The sequence below is a fragment of the Bos grunniens genome, chromosome 2 (genome assembly GCF_055505025.1).
Source record: "Bos grunniens cultivar Pamir isolate PY7600 chromosome 2, Bosgru_T2T1.0, whole genome shotgun sequence".
Taxonomy (NCBI): domain Eukaryota; kingdom Metazoa; phylum Chordata; class Mammalia; order Artiodactyla; family Bovidae; genus Bos; species Bos grunniens.
Window position 1 is genome coordinate 11,313,520 of NC_141166.1, and position 22,323 is coordinate 11,335,842.

Genomic DNA, 22,323 nt, shown 5'->3' on the forward strand with positions numbered 1-22,323 from the left:
AAGACAACTAACATGTATTGTGCATTTTATTGCCATTTCACAGAAGAAGAAACTGAAGCTTGGAGCGATTAATAGCTTGCACAACATGACACAATTAGCAAATGGTAGAGGCCAGATTCATAACATTACACGACAGTTCCAGAGCTGTGCTCTTATTATGTGCTTACTCCATGGCAAATGGAAACACTGGGCCTCTGATTTAAACATCAGGTTCTTGTGAATTCGGTTGGCCAGAAACCATGGCCTTCTGGAAGCCTTGGCCCCTGAGACTTGGAGTATGCAAAGCGAAGGCTCCCAGCGCTGTGACCACTTCTCTAAGCAGTCATTTGGCTTCTCTGCATCTTATTGCTCCGGTTCAGCCATCCCTAGCAGAGGGCTGAGCGCAGGGAAAGCTCCATCTGCACTGGCCACCTTATTCTGTTTCCTTTAGGTCACTCAACTTGGGGAGTTTCCAGAGAATCCTTCTACCAATATTTAGAGACAGAAGCATCCCCTAAACATCCACTGGGGCAGACAGGATCCTTTCCCAAAACCCAGAGGTAGCAAGGTCTGATAGACAGATCATGGGCCTTGGTTCAGATCCCAGCTCTGTCATATATATGTGTGACCTTGGTACATCAGGTAATCCCTGGGCCTTAGTTTCCTCGCCTGTAAATGGGGGTGCTAATCATGGAACCAGATTCAGGACTCGATTAAATGAAAAGATAACCGTGAACACATCTGGCATTCAGTTGACATTTAATAAATGAGTTATTATTATTACTACTGTTTCTCCCCAGCCTGACTGTGAACTCCTTCAGGACAGGGACAGATCTTGTTCAGGTCTGTGTTCCCAGGCTCCTGCCTAGCAAAGGGCCCTTCACAGAGCCAATACTTAGTCATTGTTTGCCAAGCATGGGCGTAATTCCCAGCTCCCAGACTCTTTCCCCTGGCTATTCTTTTTGTAAGTTAAGGGTCAACACTTGTTGATGGGAGAGGGGGGAATCCTTATTCCCTGTTCTTGTTTCTACCCAGAGTCACATCAGCTGCAGGAGTTTCTCAAAGGGGAACCCAGTGGGTACGACAAGTCTTCACTGCACAGGTACATGTCAGGATGTTAAGTACCCCACTCCCTGTCCATTACATGCCAGCAGGACCCCCCCATCACTGTGACTAACAGAACTGCCTCCAAACCTCTCCAAAAGCCCCTTGGGGGCAGAGTTGTCCCAAGTGAAATCCAAGGAGCTAGACTCTCAGGCCTCTGCCCACCCAGCCCTACCCCTGTCCCTTCTGGGGAGTTGCAGAGGATCCACTGTGGTCCTCCCCCTGACCTCAGTGGAGGAGGCCTGAGGTTCTGCTGAGGTGCCTGTGATGAACAGTAAATCTGCTGAAATCAAGTAAAGACTTAGTGAAACCACTGCATGCAGACTGAAAGCCACATCAGTAATGAAGGGGATATTTTGATTTCCAGTTACTTGATTCTATATCCATCTCTCAGTTCATCCTGAGCTCATATGAGGATGAGATTCAGGACTTTGGGGTGTCCTAGAACACACCTTGGGTGCCCTGTGATTAGCAGGCATTACGGCTATCTCTAACCTCCTCCTCCTTCCAGCAGCCAAAGCAGGCCCACTCACCTCCCACTGACCACCATCCCTCCCACAGGAAAAGATTTTCATGGCTCAACGATTCATATGGTCACTCTTCTTATTTACAAAATCAGTAAACACACACATGATTCAGAGAGGTGATGAGCCCTCAGCAACCCTCTCCTTCACCCTGGGCTTGGACCCCAGTCGTGTATTACAGCATCCACCCAGTGGGAAAGGGATCCGACAGAGACTTTCCCTGTCTTTGTAAATTACAGATATGAGAGAATTGAGTAGGTGAATTCTGGGGGTCCGGACCAGGGTGGGTTGACAGGTAGGAAACCAGGGACAGGAGCTAAGTGAGGGAGAGGATATACAATTTTATAAATAACTAGAAAAAATCTCAGCATTTCCTTTTTGGGGGGAAGGGGCACAGGCAGGAAAGCTAGAGGCATGTAGGGGCTTAAATGGGAAGAGGAGAGATAGAGCTTGGGGCCAGAGTGGGTGAGGGATGATCTCTGAGCCTCGATTTGCCCCATCTTTAAAATGAACAGGTTGCCCTAGATGAACCCAAAGCAACTTGCTTGCTCTGACATGCTAGGACTCTATAGGGTTCTAGGCCTGGGAACCTAGAAATAGGAACCTGGGAATAGGAAGGGCTTGGCGGGCACCCCCAGAGAGGTGGTTGATGCCCAATCAGGCTATGTGTCATCCCCAGGCTGGTACTGGGGTTCTGTGGAGGTGAAATAGTCTTCAAGGAAGGACTGCAGGTACTCGAAGGTGGGTCTCTCCTCTGGGTCCAGACGCCAGGTTTGTTCCATGACCTCGTACAGGGATGCTGGGCAGCCTGGGGGGCACGGCATGTGGTAGCCATGCTCCACTTGTTCCAACACTTCGCGGTTATTCATGCCTGGAAGGTAGGGCTCTGTCAGTCAGAGGGCCAAGCCCCTCCTGAAGAAGCAACTAGGAAGAAGCTCTTCCCATGCCCACCTTTCCACCTCCCCATCCCCCAGCAAACCTGGGTAGGGGACTCGGCCCTTGGTGATGAGTTCAGTGATCAGGATCCCAAAGGACCACACATCTGACTTGATAGTGAATCTGCAAAAGAGGGCAGCCTCAGGGGCTGTCCACTTGATGGGGAACTTGGTCCCTAGAGAGATTGAGGGAGAAGAGAAAGTTAATGAGGAAATCCATGGGAATAGCTGGATTAAGAGAATGGCATCTTTGGGAACGGGAACCCTAAGCACAGAGGTCTCTGGGCATAACAGGAAAGACCTGGTATCTAGCCAGAACTTGCTAAGAGTCTAGTATAGTGCTGGGCACTTGGCAAACATTGTAATAATTCTCATCATGATTATAGCTCACACCTGTATAGCCTCTACCATGTGCCAGGCACTGTTTTAAGCAATTTACATGCATTAACTCATTTTAACCTTCAGGAAAACCCTGTGAGTTTTATTACTATTTTTTTTTTTTTACTATTATTATCCTTATTGTACAGAAGAAGAAAAGGTGGCACTAAGTAGTTAATAACTTGCCCAAATCATACAACTTCCAAGTGGCTAAGATTCAGACCCAGGCATTCTGGCTACAGCGTTTTTGCTATTACACTCTATGGTCTTTCACTTGAGATTTATAGAGGTGCCTGGCACATAGGAGGTGCTTGATAAATATCTATTGTCTGAGTATTTTCATTGGGATTGTTCACTGAGAATTCCATTATGAGAAAAGACAGCTCCCAGAGAGGTTAAGTGACTTGCCCAAGGCCACATGGCTGGTAAGTGGAGGAGCTGGGTTTGAACCCAGAGTTGCCTTTTATATTATATCGGAGTAGGAGCTACTGTCTATGGGGTCACACAGAGTCGGACATGACTGAAGTGACTTAGCGTAGCGTAGCGCAGGAGTGTCCTGGATGGTCTGGGAGGAGGCGGGGCCCCATGGTAGCCCCTTGGTGCACTGGGGAGCTCTCAGAAGGAGGGGTGAGGCAGGCACCTTGCTGGGGGTTGTACTCGTCATCTTCGATGAGTCGGGCCAGCCCGAAGTCAGCGATCTTGCACACCAGCCGCTCCCCGACGAGGATGTTGGCTGCCCGGAGGTCACGGTGAATATAGTTCATGCGCTCCATGTAGGCCATGCCCTCAGCAACCTGGGGGCGAAGGTACAGAGAGATGAGGACACCGTATTTGTGTAAGCGATTATTTGAAAAATCCTGTTTCAGACTGGGGCCCAAAGAGAGGGGCAGGGTCCTGCCTCAGGTCGCACAGATGGTCCAGGCGTTGGGGCTGCAACTCCCAGGAGCAGGCTAGGTGCTGGAGGGCCCAGGGGTTTGTGGAAGATAATAGGAGGGGCTCTGAGAGATAAAGGTGGCTGTCTCAGTTTACCTGTGCCGCCATGTCCACCAGATGGGGCAGCTTCAAAACATGACCCTCCGGGCCCTTGAGGAACTCCAGCAGGCTACCTGGGGAGAAGAACTCGGAAAATCAGCAGCAAGGAGAGGGTGGGATGATTTGAGAGAATAGTATCCAAATATATGTATTACCATATATGCAAAAGAGATAACCAGTGCCAGTTTGATGTGAGAAGCAGGGCACCCAAAGCTGGTGCTCTGTGACGACCTGAAGGGATACAGGTGGGGAGGGAGGCGGGAAGGACCTTCAGGGTGGAGGGGACACATGTATCCCTACGGTCAATTCATACTGATGCATGGCAAAAACCATCACAGTATTGTAAAGTAATTATCCTCCAATTAAAATAAGTTAATTAAAAACAAAAAAAGAAGAAAAGCAGCCGTTAAGACCCTACTCCCAGCCTTGGGCCTGCCTTCTCTCGCTTGGCCCCGCCCCCTGCTCCCAGTCCTTCTCACCCTAGATCCGTGTCCCCCCAACCCCACACACACACCCACTCGGGATCCCGCCAAGTGCCTCAACCCCTCACGGATTTCGCCCAGACCCTATTCCCACCGACAACCCTACTCTGCCCACATGTCTTGGACCGCCCCACGAGGCTCCGCCCCCAGGCACAGACCCCGCCCCATCTAACTTGGCCCCACCCAAAGTTCCAGTGTTTTTTTTCTCATTCCGGGGCCCCTCACTCGAACTCTGCCCATCGTTCCTCGTCCCTTCACAAATCGCCACCCCGGTTCCTCCCCGAGATACACCCACCTAAAACTGGGACTCCCCCTGAAAACCCCGCCTTCCCAGACCCCGCCTCCTGACCCCGCCCCTCACCGTGGCACATGAACTCGGTCACTATGTAGATGGGCTCCTCTGACACCACCGCGTACAGCTGCACCAGCTTGTCGTGGCGCAGCAGCTTCATGATCTGCGCCTCTGCCAGGAAGGCCTTCGGGGACATGGTGCCCGGCTTTAGCGTCTTCACCGCCACCTTGGTGCTGCCGTTCCACGTGCCTGTCGCGTGGAAAGGCTTGTCTGGACCAGCTTCCTGCCGCCCCCAGCCCTCGCCCTGGCCTCCACACACCCACCCCCACCCACACCCCTTCCTCCGCTCTCGGGACCTCCGTACCCAGCCACACATCCCCGAAGCAGCCGGTGCCCAGTCGGTGCTCCAGCGTGATGGAGCTGCGGCTGATTTCCCAGGCGTCCTTGGCCAGGCCCAGCGTCTGCGGCTTCATGGTGGTGCAGGCCGCCGTGAGCAGATGGCACAGCCCATCGTTCACCTCTGGGCAGTGGGGCATTGGGAAGTTGAAGGTCAAAGGCTGGCCAGGATGGTCCACATATTCCTCATCCCCACCCCAGCCTCCAAGACCAGTTATAAGGCACTAGGGCAGCTGAGGGTCACAGGCCAGGGCAGAAGGCACCCCAGCCCACTGAGTAGGTGAACACGTTGGTGGCCAGGGAAGGAGGTGGCACTGGAGGGAGAGATGATTCCTGTAAGGATTGGCGGCCTTCCCATAAGAGGTGACCTCCAGCTGGGCCTCCAAGGATAAGATGGGATTCTGACAGGTGGAAATGGACTTGGGAATTCCAGACAAAGGTGTGGACATGAAGCCTTCGCCCTTCCACACAGCTATGCTTGGCCTAACCAACCAAAGCAAAAACCAGGGTTGGATGCTAACCTGCTCCTCCACCCTAGAGCCCATCCTCCAAGTCAGGTCCATTCAGTCTCTTACTCAGCTCAGACATTAGGGGGGGCGCTCTCCAGCCATGCAGAGCTTCACGCCTCAGTTTCTGGAAACTTACAGAGCAGGATCCTGGGCCAGGCGTCCAGACACCTGGGTTCTAGTTCCGGTCCAGGCACAATTGCTTTGGGAGCCCCTTCCCTTCCCTGGGCACCTCAGTCTCAGCCAATTGGTTCAGGAATCTCAAACGCACGCCAGCCTGAAGGGCTGCCCTCACCAAGGTAGTGCTGCACCAGCTCCTGCACAGTGTCAAACTGGGCCCTCGTGGTGATGTAGTAGCCACCGGTGTCCAGTTTGCGGATCTTGTAATGCTTCACATGATCGCCTCTGGTCTGGTCCCAATCCCGGATGGACAGGGAGTAGGCGCCTGTGGGCAAGGGTCACCTTTGGGTCTGCTTTCCTCCTCACCAGCCCCAGTCTGGGAGCCTGGGGAAGCCCAAAAGGCTGGGGACTCTGAAGTTGGATGGCCATACCTCTTGAACCCAATCCCTGTCTTAGCTCAGTCCCTCCAACCTTGTCCCAGTCTTGGCCCTGACCCAAGCCCCACCCCACTGCTCCTGAAAGTGAAGTGAAAGTGAAAGTTGCTCAGTCGTGTCCGACTCTTTGCAACCCCATGGACTATACAGGAATTCTCCAGGCCAGAATATAGGAGTGGGTAGCCTTTCCCTTCTCCAGGGGATCTTCCCAACCCAGGGATCGAACCCAGGTCTCCCGCATTGCGGGCAGATTCTTTACGAGTTGAGCCACAAGGGAAGCCCACTGCTCTTAGCCCCACCCAAATGGCTAGGCCGCCCCCATTGGGTGGGCAGTGGCAGAGCCCTCACCTTTGGTGGTCTCGCTCTCTCTAATGAGAAAGGCCCCGCGGGAGTTCCCTGGGGAGAGCAGCTGCCTCTCAGCGTCCTTCCTCCCGATCTTTCCGAAGTACCACCTGTTGGGAAAGGCCAGCAAGAGTCAGATACACCTGACTCAACCCCCAACTCAGCCTCCCGGGAAAAGTCACCTCACTAGCCAAGATTCGCTTTCCTCACCCATGAAAAGGGGATCAAACACCTGATTTGCAGCCTGACAAGGAGGATCACAGAGCAGGGACATACAGCATGCCTGGCACACAGGAGGTGCCCAGTGAAGCTTAGGCTTCTCTTCACTCTCCGGGTTTCTCTCTTATTTATTTATTTGGCTGCAAGGGATCTTCCTTTCGCTGTGAGGGCTTCTCCCTAGTTGGGGCTCACAGAATCTAGAGGGCAGGCTCAGGAGTTGTGTGCATGGGCTTAGTTGCCCCCGTGGCACGTGGGATCTCAGCTCCAGGACCAGGGGTCGAATCCCTGTCCCCTGCATTGGAAGGTGGATTCTTAATCACTGGGCCACTAGGGAAATCACCTCTCTGAGTTTCTCTTGAATTAAAATTGCTAGACTTCATCAGGGGGTCACTACAGCTCCTTCCATAGGCTCATTTACAGATGAGGAACTTGAGGTTCAGAGAGGGGAACTGACCTTCCCACAAGGCTAGCTGATGAGCTCTATCTAAAACCTTTGCCTCCCACCCTACTTCTTTACCCACCAACCCACACAGTCACTCAGATTCCTCTCTCCACATACTCCTCAAACACTTTCCTCATTTGGCATCTAGAACAACACTCTTTTCTGCTACTCTTCTTTTTTTTTTTACCCCCTTGGCCATAGAGCATGACTTGCAGGATCTTAGTTCCCTGCCCCAGGGATTGAACCCAGGCCAAGGCAGTGAAAGCACCGAGTCCTAAGTACTGGACCACCAGGGAAGTCCCCTTTTCCCTCTTTTGGACTGCTCCTGCCTAGTTCTGACTGCTGCTTTCCCTCCACTCTCTAAAGCCTGGATGTTGTCCTAAGTCTCAACTTCAACTCAGATCTCAAGCATTCCTGCTGTCTCTTGGATATACTTCCTGGGACTGAGCTGTAGCCTTGAACCAATGGTGAGACTACAATGGGAGGAGAGCCAAAGTGACCACAGGTGCCACAGAAGACTCAGGTGTCATTTGATCACTAAATTGGCTTGTGATCACCTTGGGCTGAATTAAAAGGAGCACCGTTTTCAAATTAAAGGAGGTGGCGGTCTCAGTGAACTCTGGGACTGTCAAGCCACACCTGGTTACTAGGCACAGTCTGGGGAACAAGGAAAGGCATTGGCAAGTAGTGCCCAGAAGGGCAGGCAGGGTGGGGAAAGGAGAAGCTGTGTAGACAGATCACATTCTCAAGTGTTTCCAATGCTCTGCCCCTCCTCACACCTTGACATTAGCTACTTCTTTAATCATTGACATAACAAGAACAGCACCTGTTCTGTGTCAGGCTCTGCTGTCTTACATGTGTGTATTTATTTCATTCTTATAACAATATTGTGAAATAAGTACTGTTATTAACCCCCACTAGACAGATGAGGAAATTGAAATGCCTAGTGGTTAAGCAACTTACCCAGCTACGCGGCTCTTAAGCTGTGCTGCCAGAATAGGAACCCAAGCTGTCTGCTCTCGGGCCTGCACTCTTAACCACGACAGCGCTCTTAACCACGATGCTGCCCGGAGCTCCTCTCAGAGCTGCACGACACTGCCTCTAAGATGTGGACCCCCAGACCTCTCACCTGCCTCATCACCTCCTCTCCTCTAAGAAGCCTCCTATCACCCTCTCCAGATGAAGGCCTCCTGCCATTTGAGCTCTGGAGCCCGTCCACTGGCCTCTGCTCAGGGACACCTCTCCCCCACCGACCAGCCCCATCTGCCTCCTCTCCATCCCACCAGCCCCTACATGTGGCCACACTTCTTCTTTCCCCAAAGGAAACCATTCTAAGTTCTATCTTATCACCAACGTTCTGCTGTATCTCTCACCTTCCTTCACTTGAAAAAGCCCTTCACACTTGGGTCTCTGCTTCCTCACCTCCCACTCCCTCCCAGGCTCTGCTGTCTGGCCTCCACCCTCACTTCATGCGGAGGGATGTCTCACCAAGGTCAACCCTGTTGCCAAATCCAGTGGCAGCTTCTGACATTCCCTCTCTTGTTTCCTGAAACCTCCCCGCTGCCTTCTTGGTTGTTCTGACTCGGCCTGGCCTGGTCTGCCAACAGCTCCTTCTCCCTCACGCCCGGCTTTTTCCAGAGTTGGGTCCTAGGACCAGTCTCTTTCATTTTCTTCCTTCACACCTCTGTGCAGCTCTGATGATTCTTTCTCGTCTGAAGAGTCCTGAATTTCCACCCCAGCCCAGGTATGACCTCTGCAAAAGCCACAGCCAACAAACTAAGGAATCTCAGTGCTAGTTAGAAAAGGATGCCCCTTTTCTGGGCTAATGCAGGCACATGCCTTAGCATGGGCTGGGCAGCTCTCATGCAAAGCACACCCAATCTAACTGCTGACCTAATTGTGGGTGTTCCTCTCCATGAATTCAACCTCACAAGCCCCTTCTCATGTATTTGTACCTGTTCCTGGGTTCCCCCACTTTAGCAAACAGCACCTACTTGGCTCCATAAGAAGCCTGTGGGTCACTTTGGATCCTTCTCACTTCCCACAGCCCAGCAGCAAATCAGTCACCAAGTCCTGGCGACTCCCACTCTGAGGTCTCTCCAATCTCTACTTTTCCTATATATGGATGTATATGTGAAGCTAGATTAAAAAGTGTTTGTGAACCTCAGTTTCCTCATCCTTCAAATGGGATAATAATAGTGTCCACAGAGAATTAAATGAATCAAGGTATGTAAAGTACCCATCACAGTATCTCAATTTCATCAGGGTATTAAAAAATGATATTTCTCTGATTGCTTAACAGAATTAATTCTAAGTAATGTCTCCTTCTATGTGTTTAGCACTTCCCAGTGTTTTAAAAAGCTCATACACAGTTGTTATCGCTGAGAGAATATATATCTATATATAGCTTCCCTAGTGGTTCAGTTGGGAAAGAATCTGCCTGCAATGCAGGAGACCCGAGTTCAGTCCCTGGGTTGAAGGAAATGGCAACCCACTCCAGTACTCTTGCCTGGAGAATTCCATGGACAGAGGAGCCGGGCAGGCTACAGTCCAAGGGATCGCCAACAGCTGGACACGACTATGCGACTATGCGACTTTCACTTTCATAAATAAATAACGTTTAGCAAATGTAGCCAGACTAACTGGGTTCAAATACCAGCTCCACGTACTTACTAGCCATGTGAACTTGGGCAAGATATTTAATTTCTCTCTGCCTCAGTTTCCTCATTTGTAAACCAGTATAGTATTAGTTTCTGACTTTGTTAATACACAGAAAGCACTCTGAATAATGCTCAGAACATGGTACGTGCTGGATAATATTACCTACTATTAGTATCATCTCTCTTATCTTCTCGTATCCTCACAATGACCTTACTGGATTATAGATAAGGAGACAGGCTCAGAGTGTAGCTGCGACTTGCTCAAGAGTGGCCTTGAATCTGGACTCCAGAGCCCTGCCCTTAAGGCTGGCGTCCCCCCACCTTACTCACTCTTCAGCCTGGATGGAGTCCACGGGGGCCACGTAGTTGCTGGGAATGTAGCCAGTGTGTCCGGAGCTGAGGGACCGAGCCTCCCACCAGTCACCCTCGCTGGAGACACAGAACAGAGGGTTTCGTTGGCAACCTAGCCCCTGGGGCACCATGGGGCCAGGCAGGGTCACGTCAAAGATCAGGCGAACACTGGCCCTGCCAACCCCTCACCCGGAACACACCACCCCCAGGGCTTTTGCCTGTTTTGCCCCCAGCCACTGCAGCTGCCCTGGGAGCTTTTCCCCGCAGAAGGAGTATGTGTGGGGACATCTGGGCCTCCTGGCATTCTTTTCTGGCACCTCAGCTGGGCTGGGGTTTGGGCAGGCAGTGAACAGCTAACTAGGTCACTTCCCCATTAAAAACCCCTCCAATGGCTACATTTCCTTCTTGATAAAATCCAGACTCCTCAAGATGGCTTAAAAAGCCCTGCGGACTCTGTTCCCACCCAGTCCTCCAGGATCTGTTCCGCACTTCAGACTTTATGACCCTCCTAATCTGAACCACTTGGTGGTTTCCAGAAGTCATCATTTAGTTTCATTCTAACTCTCTTCCTTTTTTGTCACCTCTTCTTTCAATGTCTCTTTGTTTTTCTAGTCTCAGCTTAGAAATCTTCTCCTCCAGAAAGCCTGCCCTGATCACTGCTACCCTAGAGGCCGTGGTTGGTGTTCTTTCCGTGCACAGAGTTCCTCAGGCTTCCCCTACATAGTAGCAGTTACCCAGACATTGTTATTGTCATGTCTCCTTCTCCAGTTAGACTGGCGTTTCCTGAGGACAAGGACCAGTAAGATTCCTCTCTGGGTCCTGAGCTGGGGAGGCCCGATCACTTACGTGTTGTTCAGGATGTGGAACTTCTCGCCCTTGGTGAAGGTGAGATCGTCCTCCGTTCGGGCCTCATAGTCATAAAGGGCGATGAACATGGTCACCCCAATCCCTGCAGAGTCAGGGTTACTCATCAGGGGGCCCCCGGAAGCTGCACCCCCGGAGTCCTGTTCCTCAGACAGGCACTCTGCCTCCCCACTGCGGCAGTGCCCTGGAGATCAAAGGTCTTTGGAATCCAGTGGATTTCTGATTTGGACCCCATGGATTCAGGACACACACCATCGAGCTCATCCCTCCTTCCTTGGGGGCTCCCTGCGAGTCCCTTCTGCTCTTCCCGACCAAGCAGACATCCCACTGGTAACTGTCTTCGGGGTCCTTTTGTCAGACGGGGAACAGAGCTCTGTCTGCCCCTCAGATGGGAGTTTCTGAGGGTAGGGCTGGACGGGCTCCCTCAGACTGTGCGCTAAAAGCAGGGCTGTGTCTCCCAAGTCATCCTGGAGGCTCCGAAGGACAAGGCCAAGCCTCTTCTCCCCTGAGGTCCTGTGAGGGTCCAGTCAGGGCTTGCCTCCAGCCCTCTGGACTCACCTGAGATGCCCCGGATGGTGCCCGCATCGAGGAAGGCGGGGCTGGCGGGCTGAGGGGAGAAGCTGTTGTAGTTGGGGATGTGGGAAAAGGAAGATGCAGGCCGGCTCTGAGTAGGGTCGGGGCCATAGCGGTCTGCAGCCCCATAGTTCCTGAAGTCCCCTTCTAGGCCACCATCCTCCTTGGCCCCCGGCTCCAACTTCTTGCAGAACACACAGCCCATGCCAGGTGCCCTGCTATAGAAGGGGTGCATGCTTCACTCAGGGGTCCATGTGAGACATGCCACCCTAGGCTCACCTGCACGCCACTGACATACAGCGTGCAGAGGCGTGCAGCTGCCTTACTCAGGCTTGGGGGGAGGAAGTCCTCCCTAAGTGAGGGACAAAGCGGGGCAGGGTCACCATTCTGTCCACCCCCGCAGCTGCTTTAGTGTTTCTGGAGAGTATATATCTCCTCCACAGGACTGGTTTTCTGTTTCGAGATGTTTCTGTGTTTATTTATATGTTTTTGCCTCCTATTGCTTCAGTGTGTTGGGTTTCTATGACCCCCCTCAGAGTGCTTGCATGTGTGTGTGTGTGTGTGTGTCTTTCATGTGTCTCTTAGTATTGGTGAGTTTGCTTGTGGGTGCATGTCTTTGTGTGTGTCTAGGCAGCTCTTTGTGAATGTCTGTGTCTGTGTGTGTGTGAGTGTGTGGACGTTCTTGTATGAAACGACTCTGTGTGCTCATGTCTGTTGGAATGTGTCCATATGCATGCGTTTCTGTATCAGCATGTATGTGTGTGTCTCTGTGTTTGCAGGTGTGTGTGAGTGAGTGCATCTGTGTGTCATGACCATGCATGTAGCCCTGTGTGGGAGTATTTGTGCCTGCCTGCATGTGTGTATCTGTGTGTGCAGGTCTGCGTCAGTCCGTGTGGGTATGTGCATGTCTGTGCAAGTGCGCATGTCTGTGTGTTGATGCATGTTTATGTGTGAGTGTGTGAGGGCTGTGTGCCTGCACCTGGAGAGTCCCTGCAGAGGGGGATCAAGGCCATTTCCTGTCGTGGGTCCAGCCTCTGGCCTTTCAAGCTGCCTCACTCTCGCTCCCCCATCTGTTACCTAGCAACAGGGCCCTTGTAGGAAGAAGGGGCTGTGAGGAATTGTGGGGCCCAGAAAGGCCACCGCCACCCCATTTCCTGACCCGGGGAGCCCTCAGCCCCCACTCACCCCTCAGGCCTCTACTCCTGCGTCAGTGGGGCTGCGGCATGGTCCTTGGGAGGGGCCGGAGACCTGAGGGCAGGGCGACAGAGGACACGGAAGATGAAGTCCCTGCCAGGCTTCTGGCGGCCAGATGCCCACACCCGTCCTCTCCAGGGAAGCCAGGGGCCTGGGCTCTGCCCCGACAGGACTCCTCCTTCCTTTTCCTCCTGGCCTCCATGGCTCACTTAAAGACCTCACACAAGACCCACCACCCACACCAGCCCTCTCACACTCATCTCCATCTGACACATCAACACATGAGCAGCACACACGGCAGCACAGTCACCCGCGACACTCACAGCGCACCCCTGCGTGAGTGGGCTCAGCAGCACCAGCACACAGCAACACAACTAACGCACACCAGCCCAAGCTCCGGTGCACGGCAGCGCGCACACGCGCACGTGCACACAGGTTGCCTGCTCAGGCTAACAGACTCGTACACTCACGTATGCACATCTCTGGGTTAGACCCAGGTCTCTAACAGGACTTCTGTCAGCCCTGTTCAGTTCCCCCTAGGCCTCTGGTCACTGTCTCCTAAAACCAAGCCCTCCCTCTGAGCTCTGCCTTGGCACCCCTCCTGGTCTGGGTAAACCCCAGCAACCCCAGGACTACATTGAATAGCCGGGGAAGGTGGACACATACCTCCAGAGCTTGTTCCACACCATGGAAAGGCCCAGGTCAGAAGTCAGGACCACCAGGTCCCTTGGGAAGCCCCCAAGGGAGCCAAGGCTTTCCCGGTAGCTGTGTCTTCTGAGTGACAGGGCAGGCAGGTCATTGAGCAAGGGCTCTCCACGCCCTGCCAGAAACTCTGCCATTGCAACACTCAGAGAGGAACTGCCGGGGAAAGGGCTCGACTTCCTCAGATGTGAGCTCTGCTGCTGCTGCTGCTAAGTCACTTCAGTCGTGTCTGACTCTGTGCGACCCCATAGACGGCAGCCCAGCAGGTTCCCCCATCCCTGGGATTTTCCAGGCAGGAACACTGGAGTGGATTGCCATTTCCTTCTCCAATGCATGAAAGTGAAAAGTGAAAGTGAAGTCGCTCAGTCGTGTCCGAATCTTAGTGACCCCATGGACTGCAGCCTACCAGGCTCCTCCGTCCATGGGATTTTCCAGGCAAGAGTACTGGAGTGGGATGCCATTGCCTTCTCCGGATGTGAGCGATAGGGTGGGGCTAACCCGGTGTGCCTTCATTTCTCCCAGAGGACCCTCAGGACAGGTGTCCCGCCTTGCCTTTCTCGACTCCCGAGTTCCGTTCCCTTTATAGATATCCTCCTTCTTCTCTCTGTGGGTCCTGCCCCACCTGTCCAGCCAGCACCACTCACCTCTTCCAGGAAGCCTTCCTGGATCCACTGGATCTAGCTGCTTGGCTGATGGCTCTGTCACATCAGTGCCTTGTGATCCCCACTTTAGACCCACCAGCCTGTCTCATGCTCCGCTGCAACCATTCTCCCGTGTATGTGTAGGGGGTGACACCCATGTGGTGAACTATGAGGCGGGCTGTGGTTTGAGCTCCAAAATAGCCCCTGTTCACCAAGCCATTGAGGAGGTCTTCACCTCAGGACCTCAGGACCCCTCCCCTGGGGTGAAGCCACTGTCTGAAGGGCTCCAAGGTGCTACAGGGCTGGTTAGGCTCAGGGAGAGAATAGACGCAGAGGTGGAGGAGGGGCATCTCGAGCCAAGGGAGGGGATTTCAGGCACTCAGGGGACAGATGGGGGTAAGAGGAAAACACAACCTACAGGGTGAGAATGGAGGTCTTCTCACAGGAAGACACACGCACATCTCAGATGGCACAGAGCCCTCCCAACACATTCTCAGACACCCCCGCCACCTCAGCTACACAACAGTGCCTCACATGGACTCTCTGAGCTCCTCTGTACGGATTCACAGACACAGACATCTATGAACAGACACACACCTTCAGCCTTCACCCATCTACACACACACACACACACACACACAGAGCCTCTCCCATTATAGCCTTCCTCTGTGTCAGCCACTGCATTAAACACCTTATTCATATTACCTCATTTTATCCTCACGACAACTCTACGAGGTTAAGAATTATTATTAATGCAAAGGCATCCGAGGCACAGAGTGGTTTAGAAACTTGCCCAAGGCCGCACAGATGAGGTATCCTGGCCCTTGGTTCCAGGATCTGAACCACTTCTCTCCACTGCCTGGTCACAGACACAGAGGATTCCAGCCATTCCTTTAAGCACACACAGGTGTACTGAGCCTCCACCGGGAAACCCAGAGATATATGTAGTCCTCCCCGCCCCCAGTCACAGACCCACACAGAGCTCCTCTCGATAAGAGTTTCAAACTTATACAATCTCTTGAGTTCCCATTAGACATGATGCCGCCACTTCCAACAATACACAGGTACATGTTACCCCCATCTTTAAAAGTCAGCCTAAGGGGATCCCGGAATTCTGCAAGCCTGGAATGGGGAGGGGGTCCAGAGACCCTCCAAGAAAGAGGCAGAGGGAGAGCTCTGGCAAGGCTGACCGTGTGGGCAGAGGGGGCAGGGGTGATGCTGTGCTGGTATACTGACTCTTAAAAGAAACAGGGGAATAAAAAGGCCCAGATTTGTAGCATTTGCTGATTTCCATGGTGTAAATATTCCCACCATGGCCGATTTCAAGTTACTGAAGTGACTTGCTGAACGCTGGGCTGGAAAGAGATTTGCAGAATCAGCTCCCCAGGGCCGGTACTAGGTAGCTGGCTCCAGCACAGCACTGCCGGAAAGAAACAAAGAGACAAATAGAGACTGAAATGAGAGGCAGAGAGACGGACGGACAGAGACTGAGAAAGAGAGGGTGGAGACAGAGAGAACTAAAGAGACAAAGACAGAAAAAAGAGAAAGGGAACGCGGAGGGTCCTCTCTGCTCAGCATCTGCATGAAAACAGCCCCCAGGAATCTTTGTCCTCGGCTAGCTGTCATCTCAGCTACAAGCCACCAATGCCTAGGAGCATAATTTGACTTCCTAGAAGTCTGGGGAAGCGGGTGGGAAGGCAAATAGCTATTAGTTTTAAAACGTTAAAGTATTAAACACCTACTCTATGCCTGGGGCTTCCCTGGTGGCTCAGACAGTAAAGAATCCACCTGCAATTCGGGAGACCTGGGTTCCATCCCTGGGTTGGGAAGATTCCCCTGGAGAAGGGAATGGCCACCCACTACAGTATTCTGGCCTGGACAATTCCATGGACAGAGGAGCCTGGCAGGCTACAGTCCATGGGACTGTAAAGAGTTGGACATGACTGAGTGACTTTCACTTCTCTTCACTTCACTTCACTCTGTGCCTGGCACAGTGCCAAACAAGTCCCATGACTGATTTCATTTAGTGACCCTGTGAGGTAGGTTTTATTATTACCCCTATTTTACAGATAATGAAACCGAGTCACAAAAGTGTTAAATAACTTCCCAAAGACTACCTACACAGCGAATAAGGGGAAGCTAAAACACAACCCCAATCAATTTGGCTCCAAAGTCCATCATAAGCACTGCTGTATTTTGAAGTCCCCGTGAAAGCAATACAGTTATGTACCCTCACAAGCCCCCACAGAGTGCCAAGCCCTGTGCTACACACCCTGAATCCTCATTATAGCCCAGTGAAGGGGAAGGGTCTCTCAGCAACCACTGATTTTCAATAGCCCTTAGAATCTGAATCCAAGTCTCTTTTCTCCCTTTGCCTGCTTACAAAGGGAGTGGCTCAGAGACCCGCCACAAGCATTCTGGTCACTGCAGGGACTTGAATCTGTTAATAAACAGGCCTCTTGAACATCTGGTTGACAGGAGTTGGCTTCTAAAGTCTGATCTGGGTCAAGATCAGGTTGTAGATGTCAGAACTGAGGTCCAATCCTGGACCATGGTGTTCCCACCTTCAGCATCTCTCCCTCTGTGTGGCCCTCCCAAGTTTTGGGGCCTTGATTGGATGACATCAGCCTTCTGAGCATCTGTTTTTGCATCTGTATCTTCTGTGCAGTTATCGGGAAGGCTCTTGGCCAGTGTGGTTAAGGGAGGCTGAGAACCACAAACAGCAAAGCTAGAAGGGCCCTCAGGGAAGACTTATCAGTCTACCTCTCTCGTGTGGAGAGGGGAAGTGAGTTGCTGGAGGTCAAACAGCCAGACCTGGGATTCAAAGCCAGGACTATTAATTCAAGTACAGAGTTCTGTTCCCAGCTGTGCTCTCCAAAGCCTGAGCAGGGGGGTCACGCTCTCCTTGATTGGTGAATGTCATATTTCCTACCCAGTCCCCAGACAACTGATCATACCACCCCTGCCATATATATGGCAGCTGGCCATAAAGCGGAGAACCTGCCCCCCTCCCACCCCTCCTCCTGGACATAGGAGCCCCAGATGCACCCATCCTTTCTTTGGTCTATACTTGCCAACACTACATCAGGGCTTTGATGTAGACACAGGATGTCCTGTTCCCCCCTGACTTCTGCCAAGTATCTGTAGGATCTGGAGACTGGTTTGAGCTCAAATTCTACCCGACTTGAGACATTGGGCAGGTTGCTTCACTTCTCGCTGAGCTGCAGTTTCTTCGCCTAGAAAATAGGAATCAGATCTCTGCCTCCTGGGGTTGCTCCTGAGCCTCAATTGCGGTCAAGCCCCTGAAAGCACCGGGCGCACTGTAGTTGCTCGGCGAACTTTCACTTCTGGTCCCTCCCCTTGAGGAAGCCCCCTCCAGGGCCAAGGGAGGAGAAGTGACAAGGCAGAGAAGAAAGAGAAGTGCTCAGGGTGAGGTGGGAGGGCTGAGCCGGCCCAGCCGCCTGGGGGATTTCACCAAAAGGGAACTGGGACTGAACAGGGGCAGGAAACCACCATCCAGCAAGAGTTCCGGCTTCTCCTCAGGGCTTCAGGCTGGCCCAGTGGGCAGGCCCAAGTCTCAGGCTCACCGCACCCCATCCTCACCAAGGCCTGGCCCTCTGATGAAGGCTTCCATCCCTCACTGAGACCTTCCACCCCTCCCTGGCTCCAGTGCCCTTCCTGAGCCTCCATCTCCCTCACTGAGGCCTTCATCTCTCATAGAACCTCCAACCACCTCACATCACTCAGGCCTTATCACCCCCACCCCTAACACCCAGGGGCTAAGAAGACACAGCCGGCTCTGATTCTATCACTTTGGTAAGGCCAGTGTGTGGGGGTGAGGGAAGGGCCACACTGGCTTTCCCCTCCACAGGGTCCTCACCGTGTCAGCTGAATTTTCTCCACTTCTTGTGGGTAAAAATGTTTTCTCATCGGTTGCTGAAAACCTACCCACTAGCCTCTAAAATAGAGATCTTGAGGGACTTGAGATTCTCGGGGGATGGAAAGCCATGAGTTGGTCCAGGGGGAACTGAGGGAGTAGGAGTCTGAATTTCATAGCACGCTCAGACAGGCAGTCCCCTTCCCCAGGTCTGGTCAGAGGCCAGCCTGGTTGACTCTGTGCAGGAAGGGCTCTGGGTCCTCTTTCCCCAGCCCTGAGGTCCCCCTACCCATCCTGCCAAGGTCTGGCCACTTCCTTTGCCACAGCCCCAGGTGGCTGCAGAGAACACCCAAACACCCACACACATGCTCACACGCTCAAGCTCATTCACTCAAAGCCCAAACCATACTCAAAAACACTCTCCACCCTCACTCACAGCTTCACACCCACTGGAAAGCAAGAACCAGCCACACAGCCCAGGAAACCCATATGTTCTTTCACCACTGCCCCCCTGGCTCCCCTCTCCTCTCCAGAGGGCAACGGAATTTGATAGGGATAAGGAGGGAATGTAGGCTTCAGTTCTGTCTACATCCTTCACCACATCAGGGACAGGATGCCCAGCTTCTGGGTCCCTACTGCTGACCTGTCAGTTATTCACTCCCGAACCTCCATCTTCCCATCTGAGAAGTGGGAACAGAGCCTCACTCTCCCACCACCACACTCACAAACGGAAGGATATTAAAAGACTCAGGGATCACTGGTTTCAATAAAATGAAGTTTCAGGACTTCCCTGGCAGTCCAGAGGTTTAGACTCCACGCTTCCAATGCAGGAGGCATGGGTTCGATCCTTGGTTGGGGAACTAAGATCCCACGTGCCGCGCAGCATGACCAAACATTTTTTTTTTTAATAAAACAATTTAAAAAAAGAAAATGAAGTTTCAATAAAATGCATATTCTTGAACTTTGCATTATTTGGAATTGAGAAGAGCAAAACTTGCTGACAAACCAGTGTTTATACCATAAACACACACAAAATCACCAAAAAAATAAAAATAAATAAGGGGGAGGGTCAAGGACAGTCTCAAATCGGCTGACTTTCCCAGTATGGGGCCTCAACAGACCCACAAATATTTATTTTATAAGAAGTCACCTGTGTTTTGGTCCCTGGAGGCCCTGTCAGGCTTTGTGGTCCAACTCTATACTTATGAGAAACTGAAGAGGCTAGCCCCCAGGACACTGGGTCGGGTGGGGAGTGGGGGTGGGGGAAACTGCTTAGTGCACCCGAGTCCCACGACTGGGGATAAGCTGGGGGATGGAAGCTGGGTAGGGGCAGGGATAATTTCCTACATAATGCAAATGAGGAAGTTAAGGCCCAGAGAGGCCCCATAATTTGCCTAAAGTCACACAGCAATCAAGGTTCCAGTCTGGCTAAGACCTGGAGATTGCAGATCCCCCACCTTCCCAATCCCTGAACACTTGCACATCCTCGCCTTACTCCTCTGCCCCGCAGCTCGCCCCGAACTAAGGACTCAAAATGGGGGCGGGGGAGGAGACCACAGAGGGTAGCGCGGGCGTTGAGCCCCGAGGCAGCCCAGCGCTGGGCTCGGTCCCTCCGCCCTCTCGTTACCATGGAGACAGCCCCTCCCGGCAATCGCGGTCAAAGGCAGGATTTCCGTCGGGGCGGCCAGCAATTCCCGGATCCCGAGGAACGTGGACCGAGATCGCCGCTGCGGGAGGGGAGGGGGCACCCAGAGAGGCCCATCCCTGCCGAGGGCGGGGACTTCCCCAGGAAACCAGGACCCACGCCTCCTGAGCGTTGCAGGACTCCCCTCGCCAGCCGGAACCCGCCCACCTGTGCGAGGCTGGAGCGTCTAGGGGGGCGCTTGTGACAGCCTCCCCTCCCCTCCCGGCCGCTGGCCTCACCCCACCTCCGACTTCTGCCGATTCCGGATAGAGGGACTTCCTGGACCCTCGGGATTGCGACCCACATTCCGCGTCCTCCAGAAACGGTTTTCCTTGACTCCTTTCTGGCAGACCCCCTCCCCACCCACCTAAAAGTCGTTCCTCTCTTCCAGAGCCTTCAGCTTCTCCCCAGATTCTCACTTTCAAGGTCCCTTTTAGTTTCTCAACCCAGACCCTTTTGGGGATCCCCTCAGTTTCCCTCTTCCGACTCAGCCCCTTCCCAGCTTCGTCTTTGCAGGTTCCCACCAGATCCTTTTAGTCTACTTTCCCCGCCTTCCCTCAGCCCTCTCCCCAAATTGTATCAGTTTTTCACTTTCCAGGGTTCCTCCGTTTTCCTTCTTATGTCCTTTTCGGGGTGAGGACCCTTTGGCCTTCAACTCCCTCAGCTCTCCTCCCCAAGTTTAGGGGTTCCTCTCCGCACCCCACGTCCCCCTTTCTTCCCAGCCACGAAGGGACTGGGGGCGGGGCACCGCCGGCCCTTCCAGCTCCCCCGACGGCTCCTACCTGGTCCCAGGCGAGACCGCTTCTGACTGACCCCGGGGCTAGCCGGCCGGGGCTCCCAGCAGCCACGAGTGCCGACAGGGGTGGGGGCGAGCAAACGGGGGTGCTGCCCGCCTCTGACCGCGGCCCCCTCTGGTTAGGGAGGAGGAAGCCGCCTCGGACTTCTCGGACTTCTCTTATTGCAGCCGCGGCAGCGCGCGCGGTGGCGGTGGCGACGGGGAGAATTTGCAGTCACGCCCCAGCCCCAAGCCAGCTGCCCGGCGGCAGCGGGGAGGGGCCCTCACATCCCAGGCCCTCCCGCCCCCGCTTCCCACCTCCCCTGAGTTACCGCTGCTCAGCTTTCCCAGGCCTCCCCCGGACCCCCGACCCCACCCCGGCTCCTCTCCCCAGACCTGAACCCTTAGCACAGACTTCCCGGAGACCCCCTTCAAAGGGGCAGGTTCCTCACACCCAGAAGCACCTGCTCATTTAGAATTATTGCATTTGAGGTTAAGAGGGGGCATTTCTCCACCACTGCTCTGCTCTCTGGCCTTTGCAACTGAGAAAACTCGAAGACCACACCAGGACAGGCCTTAACCCAAGTTCTCACAGCCAGTTGACCCAAGGCTGCTGTCATTAGAGCCACTTGGTCTTCAGTCAGCATGCTCTGCCATCCTTGGAGACTGGGCACTGGAGAGGTTCTAGGACAGCAAGGAGCAGCAGAAGACCCTTCTTTGCTTTTCAAAGGAATCAGTCATCCCGCTACACTGAGCAAACAAGAAGGTGTCAGCCTCCCTCGACCCCCCAACTTTTAGAAAAACTAAGTATAGCAATTTCTATCACAATAGTTCTAGCCTTTCCAACTAGTAGGGTTCGATGCCCCTCCCCTCAACCTGGGGTTCAGCCTTCAACCAGGACCACAACAATCTCTCTTGTCAGAAGAGGATGAGATGTGTGTGGGAGGGCTGTTTGTTGCAGGATGTGTGTTGGGATATGGTGGGGAGGCCGGGAGGGGGCGTAAGCACAGATGTGTGAGTGTGTGGTTGTAGGCAATGAACACGATGACTGCAATTTTGGAATCAACAACAGGGACGCATTATGTAGGCATGTGTGTTTCTGTGTGTGAGCAGGGATGGCTGTGAATGCCTGTGCACATGCCTGTGTTCAGGTGTGTCTCAATATGATTGCGGGGCAGCAGAGAACAGAAGGGTACAGGTAAGAATGCCTTTCTTACTGGAGGAAGAGTGGGGAAGAAGGCACAGGGGAGGAGCTAGAGTTGCAGGGACTTGTGGAGGGTGGCTTCACCTTGGCTGGACACTATCACCTCCTGGACACCATCAAGTACTTCCTGCCTGACCATTGTCCCACCTGTTCAATTAACAAACAGATATTTATCATTGCTGGTCAGGTGTCAGGCTTAGGGACCATAGACATGAAGGCACTGGTCCCTTCCCCTGGGGACTCCCCCCCCCCGCCCCACCAATCTATCAGGCTCTGTCATCCTTCAAGGTCTGGCTTCTCATCTCCAGCAGAACACTCAGCATCATTTGCTTGGTGACCACTGGTTCCTGGGGTGTGGGGTGTGGGATATGTTTTTCTCAAGGGCAAGGACTGTGTCTGGCTCTTGGCAAGGCCCCTGGAGTCCGGGCAAGGTTTGGCACAGAGAGGCAGGTTCTCTGAGTACAGGAGTGCATGAGTCAATCAAGAAGCAAAGGAACTAGCAGGCAAACAAATGAAAGTCCAGTGAAAAAATAAATGAATGTAAGAATTAAAGAACAAATGAAAATATCGAAGAATCAATGACTGACTATCCAAATGAATGGAAGAACAGAAC

At 53.1% G+C, this 22,323-nt stretch overlaps 1 protein-coding gene across 11 annotated transcripts; it reads right to left on the reverse strand.

The window, feature by feature from the left end:
• Positions 1–721: 721 nt before the first annotated feature.
• Positions 722–20,765, reverse strand: FGR (FGR proto-oncogene, Src family tyrosine kinase). Of its 11 annotated transcripts, XM_086330888.1 has the most exons (14): positions 20,514–20,708; positions 17,245–17,406; positions 12,819–12,881; positions 11,619–11,848; positions 11,043–11,145; positions 10,176–10,274; positions 6,531–6,634; positions 5,924–6,073; positions 5,091–5,246; positions 4,796–4,975; positions 3,950–4,026; positions 3,561–3,714; positions 2,587–2,718; positions 722–2,478 (listed from the first exon to the last, which is right to left on the reverse strand). In XM_086330888.1, the coding sequence occupies exons 4-14, from the start codon at positions 11,836–11,838 to the stop codon at positions 2,270–2,272; spliced, it is 1,584 nt and encodes a 527-aa protein (XP_086187014.1). In that variant the 5' UTR covers positions 11,839–11,848; positions 12,819–12,881; positions 17,245–17,406; positions 20,514–20,708; the 3' UTR covers positions 722–2,269. The 11 variants fall into 11 exon arrangements, with proteins under 11 accessions (XP_086187014.1, XP_086186983.1, XP_086187009.1 ...); XM_086330857.1 differs by lacking the exon at positions 17,245–17,406 and having other exon boundaries at positions 11,619–11,851; positions 20,514–20,765; XM_086330883.1 differs by lacking the exon at positions 17,245–17,406 and having other exon boundaries at positions 20,514–20,710.
• Between the last annotated feature and the right edge of the window lie 1,558 nt (positions 20,766–22,323).

Bases quoted from the DNA above. Each gene is read 5' to 3' on its own strand.
- FGR (XM_086330852.1), bottom strand. From the start codon at position 11,868: ATGCACCCCTTCTATAGCAGGGCACCTGGCATGGGCTGTGTGTTCTGC. The intron at 11,146-11,618 runs GTGAGTCCAGAG...CTGACTCTGCAG, and splicing joins CACCATCCGGGGCATCTCAG to GGATTGGGGTGACCATGTTC. The intron at 2,479-2,586 runs GTTTGCTGGGGG...CCTACCTTCCAG, and splicing joins GGGCCGAGTCCCCTACCCAG to GCATGAATAACCGCGAAGTG.